Source organism: Scyliorhinus torazame, chromosome 13 (genome assembly GCF_047496885.1).
Source record: "Scyliorhinus torazame isolate Kashiwa2021f chromosome 13, sScyTor2.1, whole genome shotgun sequence".
Classification (NCBI taxonomy): domain Eukaryota; kingdom Metazoa; phylum Chordata; class Chondrichthyes; order Carcharhiniformes; family Scyliorhinidae; genus Scyliorhinus; species Scyliorhinus torazame.
In genome coordinates, this window is record NC_092719.1 from 92273831 (window position 1) to 92301668 (window position 27838).

Sequence of the window (27838 nt, forward strand, 5' to 3'; positions counted from 1 at the left end):
GCTCAAGTGAGAGTCAAGAGAGCAGGTATTAAACATGCAAAACTTGTAGTTGATCCAACTTTGACATATTCTACACAACTCTTTGGAAGAAAGCATCTGGTTTATGCATTGTCTGACTCAAGCTGGAAAAACAGGCAGAGAGCCCTGGTCCCAGTACCATCTGAAAATGGCCTAATTAGTTCAACATGCTATTAGAAACAAACCTTATTTTGTTTAAATAAATGGGCAATTCCACCAGTCAATGACTTCACTGCATTGCTCTTTTGTTCCATCATCTTTTCCAGATTAAGATTCATTCCTGTGACTTTAGAACAAAATAAAGTAATGATCAAAATAATGTTTTTGCACCTTCAATATTGTGCATCAAGTTAAATTTTATCAAATGTAAAATACAAAGCAAATTGTAAGGAATCAAAAAGTTAAGATTTCTGCAGCATTAACAAAGTATTGGGGCTGAAAATATCCCACCTCCATTTACAGATAACTTGAGGGAATAGGAGGTTTGTATCAGAAGGGAATTTGGTGCATTTCCCATGGCAATTAATTACAATCTTGTCAAAGTAGACAGAATAAACCAGATATAAATGTGTAAAGGCTCTTCCTGTTGATTGCCTTAGTGCCTAATTATTTTATCTTTACTGTTTTTGATCCATGAATCGATAATGGAGACAAGCGTTTAAGTCAAGTAGAGGAAGTAAGGAACTCAAACGTGTCAAAGTAGTTCACGATTATAAAGTTTTGTATTTTGGGCATAAGAACCCAGACTTTATGGCACCCAAGAGATTGGAGGGAGCTTGTTTTGATTGGTTGGCTGGTGGCCAATTGATTGGCCAGGGACCATATTCTGCACGGCAACCAACAGAGATTGGTTCTGGTCAGGTGGGGTTTTTCGGAGAGAACCAAGGAGAAGCCACTGGGCCTTCAAGGTACAAGCAGCTCTCTCTCTGCGCTTCATACTGTCTGAAGGTGGAAACTTCTAGACGCGAAAAGAAGAAGCTGTCTCTCTCTCGTGAATGCTGGCTGCCTGCTATCCTTCTCCTTCCATCATTATATAAAATATATATAGATTATATATATATAGGGGTGTAAAATAGAGGGTGGGGTGACTTGAAAGGAAGTGGGTCACATTGGAGATTAGATAGTAGTTCACAAATTGTATTTGTTGCCTATTTAATTATAGTTACTGTTCATAGTAAAGTTAATTGCTAAATTTAAAAGTTTAAATTTACAAACCTGGTGACTTTCGTAATTGGGCAGCCGAAGATCTCGGGTATTTTAAAAAGTTAATTTCAACTGTGTTGTGACCCCGGGTCAAGTGGGGCTGAAATTAACGCACAGGGGCCCAGGGTGTTGTATCAAACGCAACTATAAAAGTCAGCTTTCCCTCACCACTGCTAAAGTCATAAAATAGCAATCTAAGAATCTGTATTGAAATTAGCCATGAAGCGTCCAGATTCTTCATCTTCATTTTTAAAACAGAGGTAATATAGCAAAAATAATTGTGTTTCATTAAGATTTAAACAAATGTTAAAGGGGAAAAAAGATTAGCAAGTGATTGTGTGAACAATGACCAATTTCAGCCGACACCAATCTACTCGCTCTCAATTTCTAGCCAAAGTTTGGACTAAAACTAATGAGTACAGGAAGGCAGGCAGTAATATATGAAATAAATGCCACGAAAACAAAGGACCACCTGGTAGCCCCATTCTCACCTGATTGAATGGATTGCTTCCTAGCTCAGTACCCTTGTCCAACATGTTATGGGGGGGGAAACATGGTAACACAGTGGTTAGCACTGTTGCTTCACAGCACCAGGGTCCCGAGTTCGATTCCTGTTTGGGCCACTGACTGTGTGGAGTCTGCACGTTCTCCCTGTGTCTGCGCGAGTTTCCTCCGGGTGCTCTGGTTTCCTCCCACGTGCTGTTAGCTGAATTGGACATTCGGAATTCTCCCACCGTGTACCCGAACAGGCGCCGGAGTGTGGAGACTAGGGACTTTTCACAGTAACTTCATTGCAGTGTTAATATGAACCTACTTGTGACAATAATAAAGATTATCTGTGACCCTTCCGATGCTCTTAACAGTTACCAGGTCCTAAATGTCTCATTTTCAACGACACCCAAATCTTCTTCACCTCCATCACAATCAGAACATGGGATGGTGGGAATGACATACGAGGAGAGATCGAGTTGGTTAGGATTGTATTCATTGGAGTTCAGAAGAATGAGAGGAGATCTCATAGAAACCTATTAATTCTAACAGGACTAGACAGGGTCAATGCAAGAAGGATGTTCCCGATGGTTGGGGTGCCCAGAACCAGCCGTCAGAGTCTGAAGATACAGGGTAGACCATTTAGGACTGAGATGAGGAGAAATTTCTTCACCTAGAGGGCGGCCTGTGGAATTTGTTACCACATGAAGAAGTTGAGGCCCAAACATTTCAAGAAGCACTTGGGGCAAAGGGGTTCAAAGGATAGGTGGGGGGGGGGGGGGGTAAGAAAGCGGGATTAGTCCATTGAGTTGGATGGTCAACCACGATCATAATGAATGGTGGAACAGGCTCGAAGGGCAGAATGGCCTCCTCCTTCTCCTATTTTCTATGTTTACTATGTTTCAACAGAACGGTGGGCAGCAAGGTAGCATGGTGGTTAGCACAATTGCTTCACATCCAGGGTCCCAGGTTCGATTCCCGGCTTGGTTCACTGTCTGTGCGGAGTCTGCAAGTTCTCCCTGTGTGTGCGTGGGTTTCCTCCGGGTCCTCCGGTTTCCTCCCACAGTCCAAAGATGTGCAGGTTAGGTGGATTGGCCATGATAAATTGCCCTTAGTGTCCAAAATTGCCCTTAGTGTTGGGTGGGGTTACTGGGTTATGGGGATAGGGTGGAGATGTGGGCTTGGGTAGGGTGCTCTTTCAAAGAGCCGGTGCAGACTCGATGGGCTGAATGGCCTCCTTCTGCACTGTAAATTCTATAATTCTATGAACCCAAACAGTCCCCATCCAGCAGAACTGGTTCTCACTTCAAAACAATTTCTCCTTTAATTCCACCTCCTCTAAATAGGCACTGATATGGTGTCATATTGTGGTATGCGTCAGAATGATAATGGCACATAGAACATAGAAAAGTACAGCACAGAACAGACCCTTCGGCCCACGATGTTGTGCCTTCCCTTTGTCATAGATTATCATTGAATTTGCAGTGCAGAAGGAGGCCATTCGGCCCATTGAGTCTGCACCAGCTCTTGGAAAGAGCACCCCACCCATAGTCAACACCTCCACCCAACACTAAGGGCAATTTTGGACACTAAGGGCAATTTATCATGGCCAATCCACCTAACCTGCACATCTTTGGACTGTGGGAGTAAACCGGTGCACCCGGAGGAAACCCACGCAGACACGGGGAGGATGTGCAGACTCCACAGTGACCGAAGCTGGAATCGAACCTGGGACCCTGGAGCTGTGAAACAATTGTGCTATCCACAATGCTACCGTGCTGCCCATAGGAACAAATAAATCTGCACTATATCATTTTACCGTAATCCATGTACCTATCCAATAGCTGCTTGAAGGTCCCTAATGTTTCCGACTCAACTACTTCCACAGGCAGTGCATTCCATGCCCCCACTACTCTCTGGGTAAAGAACCTACCTCTGACATCCCCCCTATATCTTCCACCATTCACCTTAAATTTATGTCCCCTTGTAATGGTTTATTCCACCCGGGGAAAAAGTCTCTGACTGTCTACTCTATCTAGTCCCCTGATCATCTTATAAACCTCTATCAAGTCGCCCCTCATCCTTCTCCGTTCTAATGAGAAAAGGCCTAGCACCCTCAACCTTTCCTCGTAAGACCTACTCTCCATTCCAGGCAACATCCTGGTAAATCTCCTTTGCACCTTTTCCAAAGCTTCCACATCCTTCCTAAAATGAGGTGACCAGAACTGTACACAGTACTCTAAATGTGGCCTTACCAAAGTTTTGAACAGCTGCATCAACACCTCACGGCTCTTAAATTCAATCCCTCTGTTAATGAACGCTAGCACACCATAGGCCTTCTTTACAGCTCTATCCACTTGAGTGGCAACTTTCAAAGATGTATGAACATAGACCCCAAGACCTCTCTGCTCCTCCACATTGCCAAGAACTCTACCGTTAACCCTGTATTCTGCATTCATATTTGTCCTTCCAAAATGGACAACCTCACACTTTTCAGGGTTAAACTCCATCTGCCACTTCTCAGCCCAGCTCTGCATCCTATCTATGTCTCTTTGCAGCCGACAACAGCCCTCCTTACTATCCACAACTCCACCAATCTTCGTATCGTCTGCAAATTTACTGACCCACCCTTCAACTCCCTCATCCAAGTCATTAATGAAAATCACAAACAGCAGAGGACCCAGAACTGATCCCTGCGGTACACCACTGGTAACTGGGATCCAGGCTGAATATTTGCCATCCACCACCACTCTCTGACTTCTATCGGTTAGCCAGTTCGTTATCCAACTGGCCAAATTTCCCACTATCCCATGCCTCCTTACTTTCTGCAGAAGCCTACCATGGGGAACTTTATCAAATGCCTTACTAAAATCTACGTACACTACATCCACTGCTTTACCTTCATCCACATGCTTGGTCACCTCCTCAAAGAATTCAATAAGACTTGTAAGGCAAGACCTACCCCTCACAAATCCGTGCTGACTATCCCTAATCAAGCAGTATCTTTCCAGATGCTCAGAAATCCTATCCTTCAGTACCCTTTCCATGACTTTGCCTACCACCGAAGTAAGACTAACTGGCCTGTAATTCCCAGGGTTATCCCTATTCCCTTTTTTGAACAGGGGCACGACATTCGCCACTCTCCAATCCCCTGGTTCCACCCCTGTTGACAGTGAGGACGAAAAGATCATTGCCAACGGCTCTGCAATTTCATCTCTTGCTTCCCATAGAATCCTTGGATATATCCCGTCAGGCCCGGGGGACTTGTTTATCCTCAAGTTTTTCAAAATGCCCAACACATCTTCCTTCCTTACAAGTATTTCCTCGAGCTTACCAGTCTGTTACACACTGTCCTCTCCAACAATATGGCCCCTCTCATTTGTAAATACAGAAGAAAAGTACTCGTTCAAGACCTCTCCGATCTCTTCAGACTCCATACACAATCTCCCGCTACGGTCCTTGATCGGACCTACCCTCGCTCTAGTCATTCTCATACTTCTCACATATGTGTAAAAGGCCTTGGGGTTTTCCTTGATCCTACCCGCCAAAGATTGTTCATGCCCTCTCTTAGCTCTCCTAATCCCTTTCTTCAGTTCCCTCCTGGCTACCTTGTATCCCTCCAACGCACTGTCTGAACCTTGTTTCCTCAGCCTTACATAAGTCTCCTTTTTCCTCTTAACAAGACATTCAACCTCTCGTCAACCATGGTCCCCTCACTCGGCCATCTCTTTCCTGCCCGACAGTGACATGCATATCAAGGACACGTAGTACCTGTTCCTTGAACAAGTTCCACATTTCACTTGTGTCCTTCCCTGACAGCCTATGTTCCCAACTTATGCACTTCAATTCTTGTCTGACAACATCGCATTTCCCCTTCCCCCAATTGTAAATCTTGCCCTGATGCACGCACCTATCCCTCTCCATTACTAAAGTGAAAGTCACAGAATTGTGGTCACTATCTCCAAAATGCTCCCCCACTAACAAATCTTTCACTTGCCCTGGTTCATTACCAAGTACTAAATCCAATATTGCCCCTCCTCTGGTCGGGCAATCTACATACTGTGTTAGAAAAGCTTCCTGGACACACTGCACAAACACCACCCCAGCCAAACTATTTGATCTAAAGAGTTTCCACTCAATGTTTGGGAAGTTAAAGTCACCCATGACTACTACCCTGTGACTTCTGCACCTTTCCAAAATCTGTTCCTCCACATCTCTGCTACTATTGGGGGGCCTATAGAAAACTCCTAACAAGGTGACTGCTCCTTTCCTATATTTGATTTCAACTCATACTGCCTCAGTAGGCTGATACTCCTCGAACTGCCTTTCTGCAGCTGTTATACTATCTCTAATTAACAATGCCACCCCCCCACCTCTTTTACCACCCTCCCTAATATTATTGAAACATCTTTAACCAGGGACCTCCAACAACCATTTCTGCTCCCCTTCTATCCATGTTTCCGTGATGGCCACCACATCGTAGTCCCAAGTACCGATCTATGCCTTAAGTTCACCCACCTTATTCCTGATGCTTCTTGCGTTGAAGTATACACACTTCAACCCATCTCCGTGCCTGCAAGTACTCTCCTTTGTCAGTGTTCCCTTCCCCACTGCCTCATTACACGCTTTGGCGTCCTGAATATCGGCTACCTTAGTTGCTGGACTACAAATCCGGTTCCCATTCCCCTACCAAATTAGTTTAAACCCTCCCGAAGAGTACTAGAAAACCTCCCTCCCAGGATATTGGTGCCCCTCTGGTTCAGATGCAACCCGTCCTGCTTGTACAGGTCCCACCTTCCCCAGAATGCGCTCCAATTATCCAAATGCCTGAAGCCCTCCCTCCTACACCATTCCTGCAGCCACGTGTTCAGCTGCACTCTCTCCCTATTCCTAGCCTTGCTATCACGTGGCACCGGCAACAAACCAGAGATGACAACTCTGTCTGTCCTGGCTTTTAACTTCCAGCCTAACTCCAGAAACTCATTTATTACCTCCACACCCCTTTTCCTACCTACGTCGTTGGTACCAATGTGCACCATGACTTCTGGCTGCTCACCCTCCCCCTTAAGGATCCTTAAGACACGATCCGAGGCATCCCTGGCCATGGCACCCGGGAGGCAACATACCTTCCGGGAGTCTCGCTCGCAACCACAGAATCTCCTATCTATTCCCCTAACCATTGAATCTCCTACTACTATTGCTTTTCTATTCTCCCCCCTTCCCTTCTGAGCCCCAGAGCCAGACTCAGTGCCAGAGACCTGGCCGCTAGGGCCTTCCCCCGGTAGGTCATCCCCCCCAACAGCATCCAAAACGGTATACTTGTTTTGAAGGGGAACGGCCACGAGGGATCCCTACACTGTCTGCCTGTTTTTTCCTTTCTCCCTTGACTGTAACCCAGCTATTCTTGTCCTGTACCTTGGGTGTGGTTACCTCCCTGTAACTCTTCTCTATCACCCCCTCTGCCTCCCGGATGATCTGAAGTTCATCCAGCTTCAGCTCCAGTTCCCTAACACGGTCTTTGAGGAGCTGGAGTTGGGTGCACTTCCCGCAGGTATAGTCAGCAGGGACACCGGTGGTATCCCTCACCACCCACATCCTACAGGAGGAGCATGCAACTGGCCTAGCCTCCATCCCCTCTTACCTTACAGAATATAGCTGCCCTGTGGACCAACTGGATCTCCGCCCTCCGACTCTGCTCCCAGTCAGCTGCACTCTGTAAACTCCTGGCTCTCTTCTCACTCTTTGCGGAAATGTAGGAAACAAAATTAAAGGAGCACCTTACTCCCTCCTCACCTAACTCCCTCAGTCACCAAACTCTCACTATAGCACTCAAATGCACCAAATTCAGCATTCCCTCAGTCACCAAACTCTCATTATAGCACTCAAATGCACCAAATTCAGCACTCAGTGCACAAGGGGACTTTTGGCCCAAGTCCATATCATGTCCCAGTTCCATTCCCCCTCTATATTCCGTAGCCTTGCACTTTTACTTTCCTCAAATGCCCAACAATTTGATTTTGAAATTGTTGATTTCAAGCTGTGAGTTGCAGATCATTATCACTCACTGCCTGAAAAGGCTCTTCCTGACATCACATATATAAAGAGCAAGAGGTTAGCCAGGGAAAGGATTGGCCCACTCAAGGACAGGGGACGGAATCTCTGCATGGAGCCAGAGGAAAAGGGTGAAGTACTAAATGAGTACTTTGCACCTGTATTCACCAAAGAGAAAGACTTGGTGGATCAGGAGTCTGGGGAAGGGTGTGTAGATACGGAGTCATATTGAGATCAAAAAGGAAGAGGTGTTGGGCTTCTTGAAAACCATTACGGTAGTTAAGTCCCCAGAATACGGAGGGAAGCAAGGGAGGAAATTGCTGGGGCCTTGACAGAAATCTTTGTATCCTCACTGGGTACAGGTGAGGTCCCAGGGGACTGGAGAATAGCTGATGTATTTACTTAGTTTAAGAAAGGTAGCAAGGATGATCTGGGTAATTACAGGCCAGCGAGCCTGGTGTCAGAGGTAGGGAAATTATTGGAGAGGATTCTTCGAGACAGGACTTACTCCCATTTGCAAGCAAGTGGCCATATTAGCGAGAGGCAACATGGTTTTGTGAAGGGGAGGAAGTGTCTCACTAACTGGATATAGTGTTTTGAGGAAGTGACGAAGATGACTGATGAAGTTAGGGCAGTGGATGTTGTTAACACGGACTTCAGTAAGGCCTCGACAATGTCCCTCATGGCAGACTGGTACAGAAGGTGAAGTCACACTGGATCAGAGGTGAGCTGGCAAGGCAGATACAGAGCTGGCTCGGTCATAGAAGACAGAGGGTAGCAGTGGAAGGGAACTTTTCTGAATGGAGGGTTGTGACTAGTGATGTTCGCATGGATCAGTGTGGGGACCTTGCTCTTTGTAGTATAAATGATTTGGGGGTCTGATTAGCAAGTTTGCGGATGACACAAATGTTGTTGGAATTGCAGATAGTGATGAGGACTGTCAGAGTATACAGCAGGATATAGATCGGTTGGAGACTTGAGCGGAGAGATGGCAGATGGAATTTAATCTGGATAAATGCGAGGTAATTCATTTTGGGAAGGTCTTATACAAGTGGGAAATAAACAGTAAATGGCAGAATCCTTAAGATTATTGACAGGCAGAGGGATCTGGGTGTACAGGTTCACAGGTCACTGAAAGTGGCAACACAGATGGAGAAGGATGTCCAGAAGGCAGACAGAATACTTGCCTTCATCGGCCGGGGCATTGAGTATAAAAATTGACATGCCATGCTGCAGCTGTAGAGAACTTCAGTTAGGCCACACTTGGAATATAGTGTTCAATTCTGGTCGCCACATTAACAGAAGGATCATAGAATTTACAGTGCAGAGGGAGGTCATTCGGCCCATCGAGTCTGCACTGGCTCTTACGTCCACACATCCCCGTAGCCCAGTAACCCCACCTAACCTAAAGTCAATTTAACACGGCCAATCCACCTAAACTTGCACATCTTTGGACTGTGGGAGGAAACTGGAGGAAACCCATGCAGACACAGGGAGAACATGCAGACTCCGCACAGACAGTGATCCAAACCGGGAATCGAACCTGGGACCCTGGAGCTACGAAGCAACTGTGCTAACCACTGTGCTACCGGGCTACTGTGGAGACTTTGGTGATGGTACAGAAGAGGTTTAGCAGAATGTTGCCTGGTATGGAGGACATTAGTTCTGAGGAGAGGTTGGATGAACTTGTTTGTTCTCACTGAAACGACGGAGGTTGAGAGGCAATCTGATAGAAGTCTACAAATTTATGAGGGACATAGACAAAGTGGATAGTCAGAAGCTTTTTCCCAGGGTAGAAGAGTCAATTACTAGCGGACGTAGGTTTAAGAAGCGAGGGGCAAGTTTTAGAGATGTGCGAGGGACGTTTTTGACTCAGAGGATGGTGGGTGCCTGGAACTCACTGCCGGAGGTGGTGGTGGAAGCAGAGACGATAGTGACGTTTAAGGGGTGTCTTGACAAATACATGAACAGGATGGGAATAGATGAATATGGATCCCGATAGCGTAGAAAGTTTTAGGTTAGACGGGCAACATTGTCGGCGCAGGCTTGGAGGGCCGAAGAGCCTGTTCCTGTGTTTCTTTTACTCCTTCTCTGCTCTAGTCCTACCCCTATTTCTGGTACATTCATGACATGATCTTGCCTGAACTTCAAAATTACATTGCCTTAATTCCGATTTTCACTTCATTCACATAGTCTACCTCCAACTCTTCCCTTCCACCCCACAAGCCTCAACATGACATCCACTGACATTTTGGCCACCTCCAGTGTGATGCTACCAAACACATCTTCCTTTCCCCTTTCACTATGCCAAAGAAAATACTCCCTTTGAAATACCATGGTCAACTCCTAAATCATCCCCAACACAAGCACAAGAGATGCAACAACTACTTTTTATCTCCACCATTCTCACCACCCAAGATTTCAGACCCGTCTTTCCAAGTGAAACAATTTACTTGTATATTTATTTAGTATATTGCATTCAATGTTCAATGTCATAGAGTCTGAATTGTATAGCACAGAGGCCGCCCGGCCTATCCTGTCAGCTCCTTTACATCAGGGAGACCAAATGCAGACTCATGGCTGCTTTGCGAAACACCTAGATTCTGTCTCCGATGACGAAGCTTTTAGCCCAGCCAAACATTTTTTGATTCTTTATTTCTTCCACTATCATGTCTTTTGGTCTTGAAAAATGAAACCTTTTGTTTTTGATCTCTCCTGCCCTGCACCCAGAAGGTAAGAAGGTAAGTAAGTGATTTTTACTCATTTTTATTTTTATACCTTTTTCAAATTGTGTGTCGGGGGGAAACTGAAGTGACATCACAGAAAAGCTGTGGCCTGAGTGGCTGGTTGGGATTCTACACTAAATTAAAAAAATTTGAGCATTGGTAACTAATTAAACATAATAACTTAATTATAATTTAGAGGGATATCTAAGCCAGAGATCGGAGAGTACTATATTTAGCTTTCGCATTTCTATTAGAAATCTAGTGCTAGGAAACAGATAGTTAACAGTAACTTTGAAATTTTAAAAATATTTTTTTAAAAAAACAATTTTAATTTTAATTAATTGACGCAATGTCAGTTAGAGGGGTGCTGTGCTCTGACTGTGAGATGTAGCAGGTCCGGGAGGCTTCCAGCGTCCCGGATGGCTTCATCTGCAGAAAGTGCACCCAACTGGAGCTCCTCACGGACTGCATGGTTCGGTTGGAGCAGCAATTGGATGCACTTAGGAGCATGTAGGTGGCGGAAAGCGTCATAGATCGCAGTTATGTAAATGTGGTCACACCCAAGGTGCAGGCAGAGAAATGGGTGACCACCAGAAAGGGCAGGCAGTCAGTGCAGGAATCCCCTGTGGTTGTCCCCCTCTCGAACAGATATACCCCTTTGGATACTGTCGGGGGGGATAGCCTATCAGGGGAAAACAGCAGCAGCCAGAGCAGTGGCACCACGGCTGGCTCTGATGTTCAAGCGCAGAAGAGTAATAGTAATAGGGGACTCTATAGTCAGAGGCACAGATAGGCGCTTCTGTGGACGTGAAAGAGACTCCAGGATGGTATGTTGCCTCCCTGGTGCCAGGGTCCAGGATGTCTCCGAACGGGTAGAGGGCATCCTGAAGGGGGAGGGCAAACAGGCAGAGGTCGTTGTACTTATTGGTACTAACGACATAGGCAGGAAGGGGCATGAGGTCCTGCAGCAGGAGTTCAGGGAGCTAGGCAGAAAGTTAAAAGACAGGACCTCGAGGGTTGTAATCTCGGGATTACTCCCTGTGCCACGTGCCAGTGAGGCTAGAAATAGGAAGATAGAGCAGCTAAACATGTGGCTAAACAGCTGGTGTAGGAGGGAGGGTTTCCATTATCTGGACCACTGGGAGCTCTTCCGGGGCAGGTGTGACCTGTATAAGAAGGACGGGTTGCATCTAAACCGGAGAGGCATAAATATCCTGGCCGCGAGGTTTGCTAGTGTCACACGGGAGGGTTTAAACTAGTATGGCAGGGGGGTGGGCACGGGAGCAATAGGTCAGAAGTTGAGAGCATTGAGGGAGAACTAGGGAATAGGGACAGTGTGGCTCTGAGGCAGAGCAGACAGGGAGAAGTTGCTGAACACAGCGGGTCTGGTGGCCTGAAGTGCATATGTTTTAATGCAAGGAGTATTACGGGTAAGGCAGATGAACTTAGAGCTTGGATTAGAACTTGGAACTATGATGTTGTTGCCATTACAGAGACCTGGTTGAGGGAAGGGCAGGATTGGCAGCTAAACGTTCCAGGATTTAGATGTTTCAGGCGGGATAGAGGGGGATGTAAAACGGGAGGCGGAGTTGCGCTACTTCTTCGGGAGAATATCACAGCTGTACTGCGGGAGGACACCTCAGAGGGCAGGGAGGCTATATGGGTAGAGATCAGGAATAAGAAGGGTGCAGTCACAATGTTGGGGGTATACTACAGGCCTCCCAACAGCCAGCGGGAGATAGAGGAGCAGATAGGTAGACAGATTTTGGAAAAGAGTAAAAACAACAGGGTTGTGGTGATGGGAGACTTCAACTTCCCCAATATTGACTGGGACTCACTTAGTGCCAAGGGCTTAGACGGGGCGGGGTTTGTAAGGAGCATCCAGGAGGGCTTCTTAAAACAATATGTAGACAGTCCAACTAGGGAAGGGGCGGTACTGGACCTGGTATTGGGGAATGAGACCGGCCAGTTGGTAGATGTTTCAGTAGGGGAGCATTTCGGTAACAGTGACCACAATTCAGTAAGTTTTAAAGTACTGGTGGACAAGGATAAGAGTGGTCCGAGGATGAATGTGCTAAATTGGGGGAAGGCTAATTATAACAATATTAGGCGGGAACTGAAGAACATAGATTGGGGGCGGATGTTTGAGGGCAAATCAACATCTGACATGTGGGAGGCTTTCAAGTGGCAGTTGAAAGGAATTCAGGACCGGCATGTTCCTGTGAGGAAGAAGGATAAATACGGCAATTTTCGGGAACCTTGGATGACGAGTGATATTGTAGGCCTCGTCAAAAAGAAAAAGGAGGCATTTGTCAGGGCTAAAAGGCTGGGGACAGACAAAGCCTGCGTGGAATATAAGGAAAGTAGGAAGGAACTTAAGCAAGGAGTCAGGAGGGCTAGAAGGGGTCACGAAAAGTCATTGGCAAATAGGGTTAAGGAAATCCCCAAGGCTTTTTACACGTACATAAAAAGCAAGAGGGTAGCCAGGGAAAGGGTTGGCCCACTGAAGGATAGGCAAGGGAATCTATGTGTGGAGCCAGAGGAAATGGGCGAGGTACTAAATGAATACTTTGCATCAGTATTCACCAAAGAGAAGGAATTGGTAGATGTTCAGTCTGGAGAACGGGGTGTAGATAGCCTGGGTCACATTGTGATCCAAAAAGACGAGGTGTTGGGTGTCTTAAAAAATATTAAGGTAGATAAGTCCCCAGGGCCTGATGGGATCTACCCCAGAATACTGAAGGAGGCTGGAGAGGAAATTGCTGAGGCCTTGACAGAAATCTTTGGATCCTCGCTGTCTTCAGGGGATGTCCCGGAGGACTGGAGAATAGCCAATGTTGTTCCTCTGTTTAAGAAGGGTAGCAAGGATAATCCCGGGAACTACAGGCCGGTGAGCCTTACTTCAGTGGTAGGGAAATTACTGGAGAGAATTCTTCGAGACAGGATCTACTCCCATTTGGAAGCAAATGGACGTATTAGTGAGAGGCAGCACGGTTTTGTGAAGGGGAGGTCGTGTCTCACTAACTTGATTAGAGTTTTTCGAGGAGGTCACTAAGATGATTGATGCACGTAGGGCAGTGGATGTTGTCTATATGGACTTCAGTAAGGCCTTTGACAAGGTCCCTCATGGTAGACTAGTACAAAAGGTGAAGTCACACGGGATCAGGGGTGAGCTGGCAAGGTGGATACAGAACTGGCTAGGCCATAGAAGGCAGAGAGTAGCAATGGAAGGATGCTTTTCTAATTGGAGGGCTGTGACCAGTGGTGTTCCACAGGGATCAGTGCTGGGACCTTTGCTCTTTGTAGTATATATAAATGATTTGGAGGAAAATGTAACTGGTCTGATTAGTAAGTTTGCAGACGACACAAAGGTTGGTGGAATTGCGGATAGCGATGAGGACTGTCGGAGGATGCAGCAGGATTTAGATTGTCTGGAGACTTGGGCGGAGAGATGGCAGAAGGAGTTTAATCCGGACAAATGTGAGGTAATGCATTTTGGAAGGTCTAATGCAGGTAGGGAATATACAGTGAATGGTAGAACCCTCAAGAGTATTGAAAGTCAAAGAGATCTAGGAGTACAGGTCCACAGGTCATTGAAAGGGGCAACACAGGTGGAGAAGGTAGTCAAGAAGGCATACGGCATGCTTGCCTTCATTGGCCGGGGCATTGAGTATAAGAATTGGCAAGTCATGTTGCAGCTGTATAGAACCTTAGTTAGGCCACACTTGGAGTATAGTGTTCAATTCTGGTTGCCACACTACCAGAAGGATGTGGAGGCTTTAGAGAGGGTGCAGAAGAGATTTACCAGAATGTTGCCTGGTATGGAGGGCATAAGCTATGAGGAGCGGTTGAATAAACTCGGTTTGTTCTCACTTGAGGGGAGACCTGATAGAGGTATACAAAATTATGAGGGGCATAGACAGAGTGGATAGTCAGAGGCTTTTCCCCAGGGTAGAGGGGTCAATTACTAGGAGGCATAGGTTTAAGGTGAGAGGGGCAAGGTTTAGAGTAGATGTACGAGGCAAGTTTTTTTACGCAGAGGGTAGTGGGTGCCTGGAACTCGCTACCGGAGGTGGTGGTGGAAGCAGGGACGATAGGGACATTTAAGGGGCATCTTGACAAGTACATGAATAGGATGGGAATAGAAGGATACGGACCCAGGAAGTGTAGAAGATTGTAGTTTAGTCGGGCAGCATGGTCGGCACGGGCTTGGAGGGCCGAAGGGCCTGTTCCTGTGCTGTACATTTCTTTGTTCTTTGTTTGTTTGCACCCTATTACAGATCTGTTCCCTTTGTTCTTTTCATCACCTCCCTCAAAACTATTACATTTTTAACTTTTCCCAGTTCTAATGAACAATCACAGGCATGAACGTTAACTCTGCTTCTGTCTCTGCCAAATACGGAAGATTGTGAACATTTGGATTTTTATTACAAATTAAAGATATACTTACTTTCAATCCCTCGGCTGGCGAAGTCTTTCCCATGGGCCAAGTGATAGAGATAGGAGTTATTCAGCAAAGCCTTAGAACAATAATCACAACTGTGATTAACCAGCGAATCTTCCAGTTGATATGTAAAGCATTAAGACAGTGTACTAGAAAAGCATTGATTAGAAATGCAGTGCGGCACACATTGAATAAGTACTTACTTTGGAGGGGATACATCCCACGTTCAAACATGTCCCACCCAATGTATTGTTCTTTTCCACACAGACAGTCTACAAGGTTTAAAAATGAAAGTTAACATACTGAAATTATTTTAGAAATCCGAGCTGGATTAACAGCCCTTTACTGAAACTATGTGAACAATGTTATGAAGACATAAGAAATACAACCAGGAGTTAGCCATTTAGTTCTTCCCGCCTGTTCGGTCATTGAATAAGAATGGCCAATTTTCCACTACATTTCTCCTTCCCTCTATTCCATTCCCTTTTGTTAAATTAGAATTTAGTTTTAATTATGAACAGGGTTCCTGAAGAAAAAAACAGAAAGAGGGTAAGAGTAGGGCCAGTCAAGGACAGGGATGGGAAGTTGTGTGTGGAGTCTGAAGAGATAGGCGAGATACTAAATGAATATTTTTCGTCAGTATTCACTCAGGAAAAAGAGAATGTTTTAGAGGAGAATGCTGAGACCCAGGCTATTAAAATAGATGGCATTGAGGTACGTAGGGAAGAGGTGTTGGCAATTCTGGACAGGCTGAAAATAGATAAGTCCCCGGGGCCTGATGGGATTTATCCTAGGATTCTCTGGGAAGCCAGGGAAGAGATTGCTGAGCCTTTGGCTTTGATTTTTATGTCATCATTGGCTACAGGAATAGTGCCAGAGGAGTGGAGGATAGAAAGTGTGGTCCCTTTGTTCAAGAAGGGGAGTAGAGACAACCCTGGCAACTATAGACCGGTGAGCCTCACGTCTGTTGTTGGTAAAGTCATGGAGGGGATTAGAAGAGACAAGATTTATAATCATCTAGATAGGAATAATATGATTAGGGATAGTCAGCATGGCTTTGTGAAGGGTAGGTCATGCCTCACAAACCTTATCGAGTTCTTTGAGAAGGTGACTGAACAGGTAGATGAGGGTAGAGCAGTTGATGTGGTGTATATGGATTTCAGTAAAGCGTTTGATAAGGTTCCCCACGGTAGGCTATTGCAGAAAATACGGAGGCTGGGGATTGAGGGTGATTTAGAGATGTGGATCAGAAATTGGCTAGCTGAAAGAAGACAGAGGGTGGTGGTTGATGGGAAATGTTCAGAATGGAGTTGTTACAAGTGGCGTACCACAAGGATCTGTTCTGGGGCCGTTGCTTTTTGTCATTTTTATAAATGACCTAGAGGGCGGCGCAGAAGGGTGGGTGAGTAAATTTGCAGACGACACTAAAGTCGGTGGTGTTGTCGACAGTGCGGAAGGATGTTGCAGGTTACAGAGGGACATAGATAAGCTGCAGAGCTGGGCTGAGAGGTGGCAAATGGAGTTTAATGTAGAGAAGTGTGAGATGATTCACTTTGGAAGGAATAACAGGAATGTGGAATATTTGGCTAATGGTAAAATTCTTGGAAGTGTGGATGAGCAGAGGGATCTCGGTGTCCATGTACATAGATCGCTGAAAGTTGCCACCCAGGTTGATAGGGTTGTGAAGAAGGCCTATGGTGTGTTGGCCTTTATTGGTAGAGGGATTGAGTTCCGGAGTCATGAGGTCATGTTGCAGCTGTACAAAACTCTGGTACGTCCGCATTTGGAGTATTGCGTACAGTTCTGGTCACCTCATTATAGGAAGGACGTGGAAGCTTTGGAACGGATGCAGAGGAGATTTACCAGGATGTTGGCTGTGTATGGAGGGAAAATCTTATGTGGAAAGGCTGATGGACTTGAGGTTATTTTCGTTAGAGAGAAGAAGGTTAAGAGGAGACTTAATAGAGGCATACAAAATGATCAGAGGGTTAGATAGGGTGGACAGTGAGAGCCTTCTCCCGCTGATGGAAATGGCTAGCACGAGGGGACATAGCCTTAAACTGAGGGGTAATAGATATCGGACAGAGGTCAGAGGTAGGTTCTTTACGCAAAGAGTGGTGAGGCCGTGGAATGCCCTACCTGCAACAGTAGTGAACTCGCCAACATTGAGGGCATTTAAAAGTTTATTGGATAAGCATATGGATGATAATGGCACAGTGTAGGTTAGGTGGCTTTTGTTTTTTTGACTTCCCATGTCGGTGCAACATCGTGGGCCAAAGGGCCTGTACTGCGCTGTATCGTTCTATGTTCTATGTTCTCCTAAGCCCTTTCTTGAGATCCTTCCTACCTATCTTGTATCCCTCAAGTGCACTAACTGAACCTTGTTTTCTCATCCTTACATAAGCCCCCTTCTTCCTCTAGACAAGACATTCAACCTCTTTTGTAAACCATGGTTCCCTCACTCGACCATTTCCTCCCTGCCTGACAGAGATACATATCAAGGACACACAGTATTTGCTCCTTGAATAAGACCATAAGACATAGGAGCGGAAGTAAGGCCATTCGGCCCATCGAGTCCACTCCACCATTCAAACATGGCTGATTTCAACTCTATTTACCCGCTCTCTCTCCATAGCCCTTAATTCCTCGAGAAATCAAGAATTTATCAACTTCTGTCTTAAAGACACTCAACGTCCCGGCCTCCACCGCCCTGTGGCAATGAATTCCACAGACCCACCACTCTCTGGCTGAAGAAATTTCTCCTCATCTCTGTTCTAAAGTGACTCCCTTTTATTCTAAGGCTGTGCCCCCAGGTCCTAGTCTCCCCTGTTAATGGAAACAACTTCCCTACATCCACCCTATCTAAGCCATTCATTATCTTGTAAGTTTCTATTAGATCTCCCCTCAACCTCCTAAACTCCAATGAATATAATCCCAGGATCCTCAGACGTTCATCGTATGTTAGGCCGACCATTCCTGGGATCATCCGTGTGAATCTCCGCTGGACCCGCTCCAGTGCCAGTATGTCCTTCCTGAGGTGTGGGGCCCAAAATTGCTCACAGTATTCTAAATGGGGCCTAACTAATGCTTTATAAAGCTTCAGAAGTACATCCCTGCTTTTATATTCCAAGCCTCTTGAGATGAATGACAACATTGCATTTGCTTTCTTAATTACGGACTCAACCTGCAACTTTACCCTTTAGAGAATCCTGGACTAGGACTCCCAAGTCCCTTTGCACTTCAGCATTATGAATTTTGTCACCGTTTAGAAAATAGTCCACGCCTCTATTCTTTTTTCCAAAGTGCAAGACCTCGCACTTGCCCACATTGAATTTCATCAGCCATTTCTTGGACCACTCTCCTAAACTGTCTAAATCTTTCTGCAGCCTCCCCACCTCCTCCATACTACCTGCCCCTCCACCTATCTTTGTATAATTGGCAAACTTAGCCAGAATGCCCTCAGTCCTGTCATCTAGATCGTTAATATATAAAGAGAACAGCTGTGGCCCCAACACTGAACCCTGCGGGACACCACTCGTTACCGGTTGCCATTCCGAAAAAGAACCTTTTATCCCAACTCTCTGCCTTCTGCCTGACAGCCAGTCGTCAATCCATGTTAGTACCTTGCCTCGAATACCATGGGCCCTTATTTTACTCAGCAGTCTCCCGTGAGGCACCTTATCAAAGGCCTTTTGGAAGTCAAGATAGATAACATCCATTGGCTCTCCTTGGTCTAACCTATTTGTTATCTCTTCAAAGAACTCGAACAGGTTTGTCAGGCACGACCTCCCCTTACTAAATCCATGCTGACTTGTCCTAATCCGACCCTGCACTTCCAAGAATTTAGAAATCTCATCCTTAACAATGGATTCTAGAATCTTGCCAACAACCGAGGTTAGGCTAATTGGCCTATCATTTTCCATCTTATTCCTTGTTCCCTTCTTGAACAGGGGGGTTACAACAGCGATTTTCCAATCCTCTGGTACTTTCCCTGACTCCAGTGACTTTTGAAACATCATCACCAACGCATCCACTATTTCTTCAGCTATCTCCTTTAGAACTCTAGGATGTAGCCCATCTGGGCCCGGAGATTTATCAATTTTTAGACCTCTTAGTTTCTCTAGCACTTTCTCCTTTGTGATGGCTACCATATTCAACTCTGTCCCCTGACTCTCCGGAATTGTTGGGATATTACTCATGTCTTCTACTGTGAAGACTGACGTAAAGTACTTATTCAGTTCCTCGGCTATTTCCTTGTCTCCCATCACAAAATTACCAGCGTCATTTTGGAGCAGCCCAATGTCAACTTTTGCCTCCCGTTTGTTTTTAATGTATTTAAAGAAACTTTTACTATCATTCCTAATGTTACTGGCTAGCCTACCTTCAAATTTGATCCTCTCTTTCCTTATCTCTCTCTTTGTTATCCTCTGTTTGTTTTTGTAGCCTTCCCACTATTCTTTGCCACATTATAGGCTTTCTCTTTTGCTTTGATGCATTCCCTAACTTCCTTTGTCAGCCATGGCTGCCTAATCCCCCCCTCTGATAACCTTTCTTTTCTTTGGGATGAACCTCTGTCCTGTGTCCTCAATTACTCCCAGAAACTCCTGCCATTGCTGTTCTACTGTCTTTCCCACTAGGCTCTGCTCCCAGTCGATTTTCGTCAGTTCCTCCCTCATGCCCCTGTAGTTACCTTTATTTAACTGTAACACCTTTACATCTGATTCTACCTTCTTTCTTTCAAATTGGACATTGAATTCGACCATATTATGATCACTGCCTCCAAAGTGCTCCCTTACTTTAAGATCTTTAATCAAGTCTGGCTCATTACATAACACTGAGTCCAGAATGGCCTGTTCCCTCGTGGGCTCCATCACAATCTGTTCCAAAAAGCCCTCCTGTAAACATTCAATGAATTCCCTTTCCTTGGGTTCACTGGCAGCATTATTTACCCAGTCCACCTGCATATTGAAGTCCCCCATGATCACTGTGACCTTGCCTTTCTGACATGCACTTTCTATTTCGTGGTGCATTTTGTGCCCCCGGTCCTGACCACCGTTAGGAGGTCTGTACATAACTCCCATTATGGTTTTTTTGCCTTTGTGGTTCCTCAACTGTACCCACACAGACTCCACATCATCTGACCCTATGTCGTTTAGTGCTATTGATTTAATTTCATTCCTAATTAACAAGGCAACCCCGCCCCCTCTGCACACCTCTCTGTCTTTTCGATAGGTTGTGAATCCCTGGATGTTTAAATGCCAGTCCTGAACCCCCTGCAACCATGTCTCTGTGATGCCTACCACATCATACCTGCCAGTCACAATCTGGGCCACAAGCTCATCTACCTTGTTCCGTACACTGCGCGCATTTAAATATAGCACCTTTAATTCTCTATTGACCGTCCCTTTTTGTTTTCTTAGTGTGGTGGACCTTGGTTTACTGAGCCTTTCCATACACCGTGTCATATTTTGTGGGATGGGGACTATTGTAACCTCTCCTGAGTTCTGTCTTTTCGTGCTTTTTTGTATTCCTAAGCAGCTACGCTTCCCACTGATTACTTCACTTCTTGGTTCCCTGGCTTTCCAATAAGCTCCACATCTCAAATATGTCTTTCCCTGACAGTTCCTGTTTCCATCTTATGCTACCCAATTCTTGCCTAATCGAATCGTAATTACCCTTCCCCCAGTTATAAACCTTGCCTGCCGTATGTTCCTATCCCTGTCCATTGTTATAGTGAAAGTCACCGAATTGTGGTCACTATCTCCAAAGTGCTCTCCCACAACCAAATCTAACACTTGGCCCGGTTCATTACCCAGTACCAAATCCAATGTGGCCCCCCCCTCTTGTCAGTCTATCCACATATTGTGTGAGGAAACCCTCCTGCACACACTGGATAAAATCAGCACCTGCAAAACTATTCGAATTATAGAGGTTCCAATCAATATTTGGAAAGTTAAAGTCACCCATGACAACTACCCTGTGACTACCGCACCTATCCAAAATCTGCATTGCAATCTTTTCCTCCACATCTTTGTTACTGTTTGGAGGCCTTTCAAAAACTCCTAACAGTGACCGCTCCTTTCCTATTTCTAACTTCAGCCCACACTACCTCGGTCGACAGATCTTCCTCAAACTGCAGCCATTATACTATCCTTGATTAACAATGCTACTCCTCCACCTCTTTTACCACCTTCCGTAATCTTACTGAAACATCTAAACCCCGGAACCTCCACCAACTATTCCTGCCCCGACTTCCGGGTGCGGCGATGACCAGCTGAGTCGCACGTTTCGGCAGCTCACGGTGGAACGGACTTTTGGGCTCTTAATAGGAGCCCCAACGGCAATTTTAACGGCGAAAAACACCGTGCGGTAAACCAGAAGGGTGTTCCCCCTGGACACGGATGGAAAAAGGAGAGGAAAGTGGCCGGATTGCAGCGGATCCTTTGGAACAACGGCAAGGAAGGCAAGCAGAAACCAAGATGGCGTCGGAAGGTGGCAGTTTCATATGGGGCCCTGAACAACAAGAGTTCTTGAAACGCTGCGTGGAGGAGATAAAAAAGGAAATGAAGAAAGAGTTGTTGGCCCCGATATTACAGGCGATTGAAGGGCTGAAAGAGGAACAAAAGACCCAGGAGCAGGAGCTTCGGGTCGTGAAGGCGAAAGCAGCAGAGAATGAGAACGATATACAGGGCCTGGTGGTGAAGTCGGAGATACAGGAGGCACACCAGAAACGATCTGTGGAGAGGTTGGAGGCACTGGAAAACAACGCAAGGAGGAACAACTTGAGGATTCTTGGCCTTCCTGAAGGTGTGGAGGGGGCGGACGTCGGGGCACATGTGAGCACGATGCTGCACTCGTTAATGGGAGCGGAGGCCCCGACGGGTCCGTTGGAGGTGGAGGGAGCATACCGAGTTATGGTGCGAGGATCGAGAGCAGCAGAAACTCCCAGAGCCATAGTGGTGAGATTCCTCCGTTTTAAGGATAGAGAAATGGTCCTTAGATGGGCAAAGAAAACTCGGTGTAGTAAATGGGAGAACGCGGTGATCCGCGTTTATCAAGATTGGAGTGCGGAGGTGGCGAGAAGGAGGGCGAGCTTTAATCGGGCCAAAGCGGGTACTTCACAAAAAGAAGATAAAATTTGGAATGCTGCAACCGGCAAGACTGTGGGTCACATATCAAGGGAGGCACCACTACTTTGAAACGGCGGATGAAGCGTGGACTTTTATTGTAGAAGAAAAATTGGAATGATTGGATTATGAAAATGAACGTTTGGACAAAGTGGTGGGGCGAATGGGGGGGGGCGAAGAGGGGTTTTATGTTTTAATCCTGCGGTATGGTAACTTTTCTTTCTCCCACAGGTGGTGATGGGGGGAGGTGGGGAGGGAGAGGAGATGGGGCGTTGGCAATGGGAGGCGGGGCCGAGGGAGAGGCGCGGGCTTGGTTCCCGCGCTATGATAATTATGGCGGGAATAGAGAAGCAGGAAGGAGGGGGCGTCGCACGGTGCGAGCCGTGATCACGGGGGGAAGCCGAGGTCAGCCAGAGATTGCTGACTTCTGGGAGCAACATGGGGGGAGTAATTACGCTCGCGGGGGGTCTAGCAGGGGGGGGGGGGGGGAATTACTGGGTTGCTGCTGCTGGGGAAAGGGGGGAGTGGGTACGGGAAAGGATGGGCGGGGGGGCACCGTCTGGGAGAGATACAGCTGCGTGGGAACTGGGTGAGAAGCTGGAAAAAGATGATGGCTAACCGGCAAGGGGGGGGGGGGGGGGGGGGGGGGGGGTGGGAAGCCCCCCAACTCGGCTGATCACGTGGAACGTGAGGGGGCTTAACGGGCCGATAAAGAGGGCACGAGTACTCGCACACCTTAAGAAACTTAAAGCAGATGTGGTTATGCTACAGGAAACGCACCTGAAACTGATAGACCAGGTTAGGTTGCGCAAAGGATGGGTGGGGCAGGTGTTCCATTCGGGGCTGGATGCGAAAAACAGGGGGGTGGCTATATTAGTGGGGAAGCGGGTAATGTTCGAGGCGAAGACTATAGTGGCGGATAACGGGGGCAGATACGTGATGGTGAGTGGCAAATTACAGGGAGAGATGGTGGTTTTGGTAAACGTGTATGCCCCGAACTGGGACGATGCCAACTTTATGAGGCGAATGCTAGGACGCATCCCAGACCTAGAGACCGGAAAGCTGATAATGGGGGGAGACTTTAACACGGTGTTGGAACCAAGGCTGGATAGGTCGAAGTCCAGGACTGGTAGGAGGCCGGCAGCAGCCAAGGTGCTTAAGGATTTTATGGAGCAGATGGGAGGGGTGGACCCGTGGAGATTCAGTAGACCTAGGAGTAAGGAGTTCTCGTTTTTCTCCTATGTCCATAAAGTCTATTCACGCATAGACTTTTTTGTGTTGGGTAGGGCATTGATCCTGAGGGTGAGGGGAACGGAATATACGGCTATAGCCATTTCGGATCATGCCCCACACTGGGTAGACTTGGAGATAGGGGAGGAAACAAGAGGGCGCCCACCCTGGAGAATGGACATGGGACTAATGGCGGATGAGGGGGTGTGCCTAAGGGTGAGGGATGCATTGAAAAGTACTTGGAACTCAATGACAATGGGGAGGTTCAGGTGGGAGTGGTCTGGGAGGCGTTGAAGGCGGTGGTTAGGGGGGAGCTGATATCAATAAGGACACATAAAGGGAAGCAGGAGAGTAAGGAACGGGAGCGGTTGCTGCAAGAACTTTTGAGGGTGGATAGACAATATGCGGAAGCACCGGAGGAGGGACTGTACAGGGAAAGGCAAAGGCTGCATGTGCAATTTGACTTGCTGACTACAGGCACTGCAGAGGCACAATGGAGGAAGGCGCAGGGTGTACAGTATGAATATGGAGAGAAGGCGAGCAGATTGCTGGCACACCAATTGAGGAAAAGGGGAGCAGCGAGGGAAATAGGGGGGGGTGAGGGACGAGGAAGGAGAGACGGAGCGGGGAGCGGAGAGAGTGAACGAAGTGTTCAAGACATTTTATAAAAAATTGTATGAAGCTCAACCCCCGGATGGGAGGGAGAGAATGATGGATTTTTTGGATCGGCTGGAAATTCCCAAGGTGGAAGAGCAGGAAAGGGTGGGACTGGGAGCACAGATCACGGTAGAAGAAGTGGTGAAAGGAATTAGGAACATGCAGACGGGAAAGGCCCCGGGACCGGACGGATTCCCAGTTGAATTTTACAGAAAATATTTGGACTTGCTCGCCCCGCTACTGACGAGGACCTTTAACGAGGCAAAGGAAAGGGGACAACTGCCCCCGACTATGTCAGAAGCAACGATATCGCTTCTCTTAAAGAAGGAAAAGGATCCGCTACAATGCGGGTCCTACAGACCAATTTCCCTCCTCAATGTGGATGCCAAGGTCCTGGCCAAGGTAATGGCAATGAGAATAGAGGAATGTGTCCCGGGGGTGGTTCATGAGGACCAAACTGGGTTTGTGAAGGGGAGACAGCTGAACACGAATATACGGAGGCTGTTAGGGGTAATGATGATGGCCCCACCAGAGGGTGAAACGGAGATAGTAGTGGCGATGGATGCCGAGAAAGCATTTGATAGAGTGGAATGGGATTATCTGTGGGAGGTGTTGAGGAGATTTGGGTTTGGAGAGGGGTATGTTAGATGGGTGCAGCTGTTGTATAGGGCCCCAGTGGCGAGTGTGGTCACGAATGGACGGGGATCGGCATATTTTCGGCTCCATAGAGGGACAAGGCAGGGATGTCCTCTGTCCCCATTACTGTTTGCACTGGCGATTGAGCCCCTGGCGATAGCGCTGAGAGGTTCCAAGAGATGGAGGGGAATACTTAGGGGAGGAGAAGAACACCGGGTATCTTTATATGCGGATGATCTGCTACTATATGTGGCGGATCCAGCGGAGGGGATGCCAGAAATAATGCGGATACTTGGGGAGTTTGGGGATTTTTCAGGGTATAAATTGAACATGGGGAAGAGTGAGCTGTTTGTGGTGCATCCAGGGGAGCAGAGTAGAGAAATAGAAGACCTACCGTTGAGGAAGGTAACAAGAGACTTTCGTTACCTGGGGATCCAGATAGCTAAGAATTGGGGCACATTGCACAGGCTAAATTTGACGCGGTTGGTGGAACAGATGGAGGAAGATTTCAAGAGATGGGATATGGTAGCATTGTCAATGGCAGGGAGGGTGCAGGCGGTTAAGATGGTGGTCCTCCCGAGATTCCTCTTTGTGTTTCAGTGCCTCCCGGTGGTGATCACGAAGGCTTTTTTCAAAAGGATAGAAAAGAGTATCATGGGTTTTGTTTGGGCCGGGAAGACTCCGCGAGTGAGGAAGGGATTCTTACAGCGTAGTAGGGATAGGGGGGGGCTGGCACTACCGAGCCTAAGTGAGTATTATTGGGCCGCTAATATTTCAATGGTGAGTAAGTGGATGGGAGAGGAGGAAGGAGCGGCGTGGAAGAGATTAGAGAGGGCGTCCTGTAGGGGGACCAGCCTGCAGGCTATGGTGACAGCCCCATTGCCGTTCTCACCAAGGAACTATACCACGAGTCCGGTGGTGGTAGCTACACTGAAGATTTGGGGACAGTGGAGACGACATAGGGGAAAGACCGGAGCATTGGGGGGGTCCCCGATAAGAAACAACCATAGGTTTGCCCCGGGGGGAATGGATGGGGGATATGGAATGTGGCAAAGAGCAGGTATAACGCAATTGAAAGATCTATTTGTGGATGGGAAGTTCGCGAGTCTGGGAGCGCTGACTGAGAAATATGGGTTGCCCCAAGGGAATGCATTCAGGTACATGCAATTGAGGGCTTTTGCGAGGCAACAGGTGAGGGAATTCCCGCAGCTCCCGACACAAGAGGTGCAGGACAGAGTCATCTCGAAGAAATGGGTGGGGGACGGTAAGGTGTCGGATACATATAGGGAAATGAGGGATGAAGGGGAGACTATGGTGGACGAACTTAAAGGGAAATGGGAAGAAGAGCTAGGGGAGGAGATCGAGGAGGGGCTGTGGGCAGATACTCTAAACAGGGTAAACTCGTCGTCCTCGTGCGCCAGGCTAAGCCTGATTCAGTTTAAGGTATTACACAGGGCACATATGACTGGAACACGGCTCAGTAAATTTTTTGGGGTGGAGGATAGGTGTGCGAGGTGCTCGAGAAGCCCAGCGAATCATACCCATATGTTTTGGTCATGCCCGGCACTACAGGGGTTTTGGATGGGGGTGACAAAGGTGCTTTCGAAAGTAGTAGGAGTCCGGGTCGAACCAAGCTGGGGGTTGGCTATATTTGGGGTTGCACAAGAGCCGGGAGTGCAGGAGGCGAGAGAGGCCGATGTTTTGGCCTTTGCGTCCCTAGTAGCCCGGCGCAGGATATTGCTAATGTGGAAAGAAGCCAAGCCCCCGGGGGTGGAGACCTGGATAAATGATATGGCGGGGTTCATAAAGTTAGAGCGGATTAAGTTCGTCCTAAGGGGGTCGGCTCAAGGGTTTACCAGGCGGTGGCAACCGTTCGTCGAATATCTTGCGGAAAGATAGATGGGGGAAAAAAGAAGGCAGCAGCAGCAGCCCAGGACTTGGGGGGGGGGGGGGGGGGGGGGGGGTGGCCTGAGATAAGGCAGTTGCCAATTAGGGCTAGTTTTTATTTTTGTTATTTAATATTTATTTATTTGTTGTTGTTTTCTTTTGTTCTTGTTTAAATAAAAAAGGTCATTATTATCTGTATTGTTATAATGTTGTGTAAAGGATGCACAATATACTGTGTTGGTTGACCAAATATTTTCAATAAAATATTATTTAAAAAAAAACTATTCCTGCCCCTGTTCTATCCACGTCTCCGTAATATGTATGTCCCTGTCAGGCAGGGAAGAGATGGTCGAGTGAGGGAACCATGGTTGACAAGAGAGGTTGAATGTCTTGTTAAGAGGAAAAAGGTGACTTATGTAAGGCTGAAGAAACAAGGTTCAGACAGGGCATTGGAGGGATACAAGATAGCCAGGAGGGAACTGAAGAAAGGGATTAGGAGAGCTAAGAGAGGGCATGAACAATCTTTGGCGGGTAGGATCAAGGAAAACCCCAAGGCCTTTTACACATATGTGAGAAATATGAGAATGACTAGAGCGAGGGTAGGTCCGATCAAGGACAGTAGCGGGAGATTGTGTATTGAGTCTGAAGAGATAGGAGAGGTCTTGAATGAGTACTTTTCTTCTGTATTTACAAATGAGAGGGGCGATATTGTTGGAGAGGACAGTGTGAAACAGATTGGTAAGCTCGAGGAAATACTTGTTAGGAAGGAAGATAGAACATAGAACATAGAACAATACAGCGCAGTACAGGCCCTTCGGCCCACGATGTTGCACCGAAACACAAGCCATCCAACCTACACTATGCCATTATCATCCATATGATTATCCAATAAACTTTTAAATGCCCTCAATGTTGGCGAGTTCACCACTGTAGCAGGTAGGGCATTCCACGGCCTCACTACTCTTTGCGTAAAGATGTGTTGGGCATTTTGAAAAACTTGAGGATAGACAAGTCCCCCGGGCCTGACGGGATATCATCATAGAATCATAGAATTTACAGTGCAGAAGGAGGCCATTCGGCCCATCGAGTCTGCACCGGCTCTTGGAAAGAGCACCCTACCCAAGGTCAACACCGCCACCCTATCCCCATAAACCAGTAATCCCACCCAACACTAAGGGCAACTCTGGACACTAAGGGCAATTTATCATGGCCAATCCACCTAACCTGCACATCTTTGGACTGTGGGAGGAAACCGGAGCACCCGGAGGAAACCCACGCACACACGGGGAGGATGTGCAGACTCCGCACAGACAGTGACCCAAGCCAGAATCGAACCTGGGACCCTGGAGCTGTGAAGCAATTGTGCTATC

The 27838-nt window shown here is 47.1% G+C and overlaps 1 protein-coding gene across 2 annotated transcripts in view; it reads right to left on the bottom strand.

Moving 5' to 3' along the window:
* Window positions 1–27838, bottom strand: part of dld (deltaD) — a 139390-nt gene that overhangs the window by 88901 nt on the left and 22651 nt on the right. For both annotated transcript variants that reach the window (XM_072471962.1, XM_072471961.1), the window contains exons 4-6: window positions 15135–15203; window positions 14938–15007; window positions 204–304 (exon numbers count right to left, since the gene is read on the bottom strand). In XM_072471962.1, the coding sequence (XP_072328063.1) occupies window positions 204–304; window positions 14938–15007; window positions 15135–15203 (240 nt within the window). The remainder of the gene's footprint in view (window positions 1–203; window positions 305–14937; window positions 15008–15134; window positions 15204–27838) is intronic.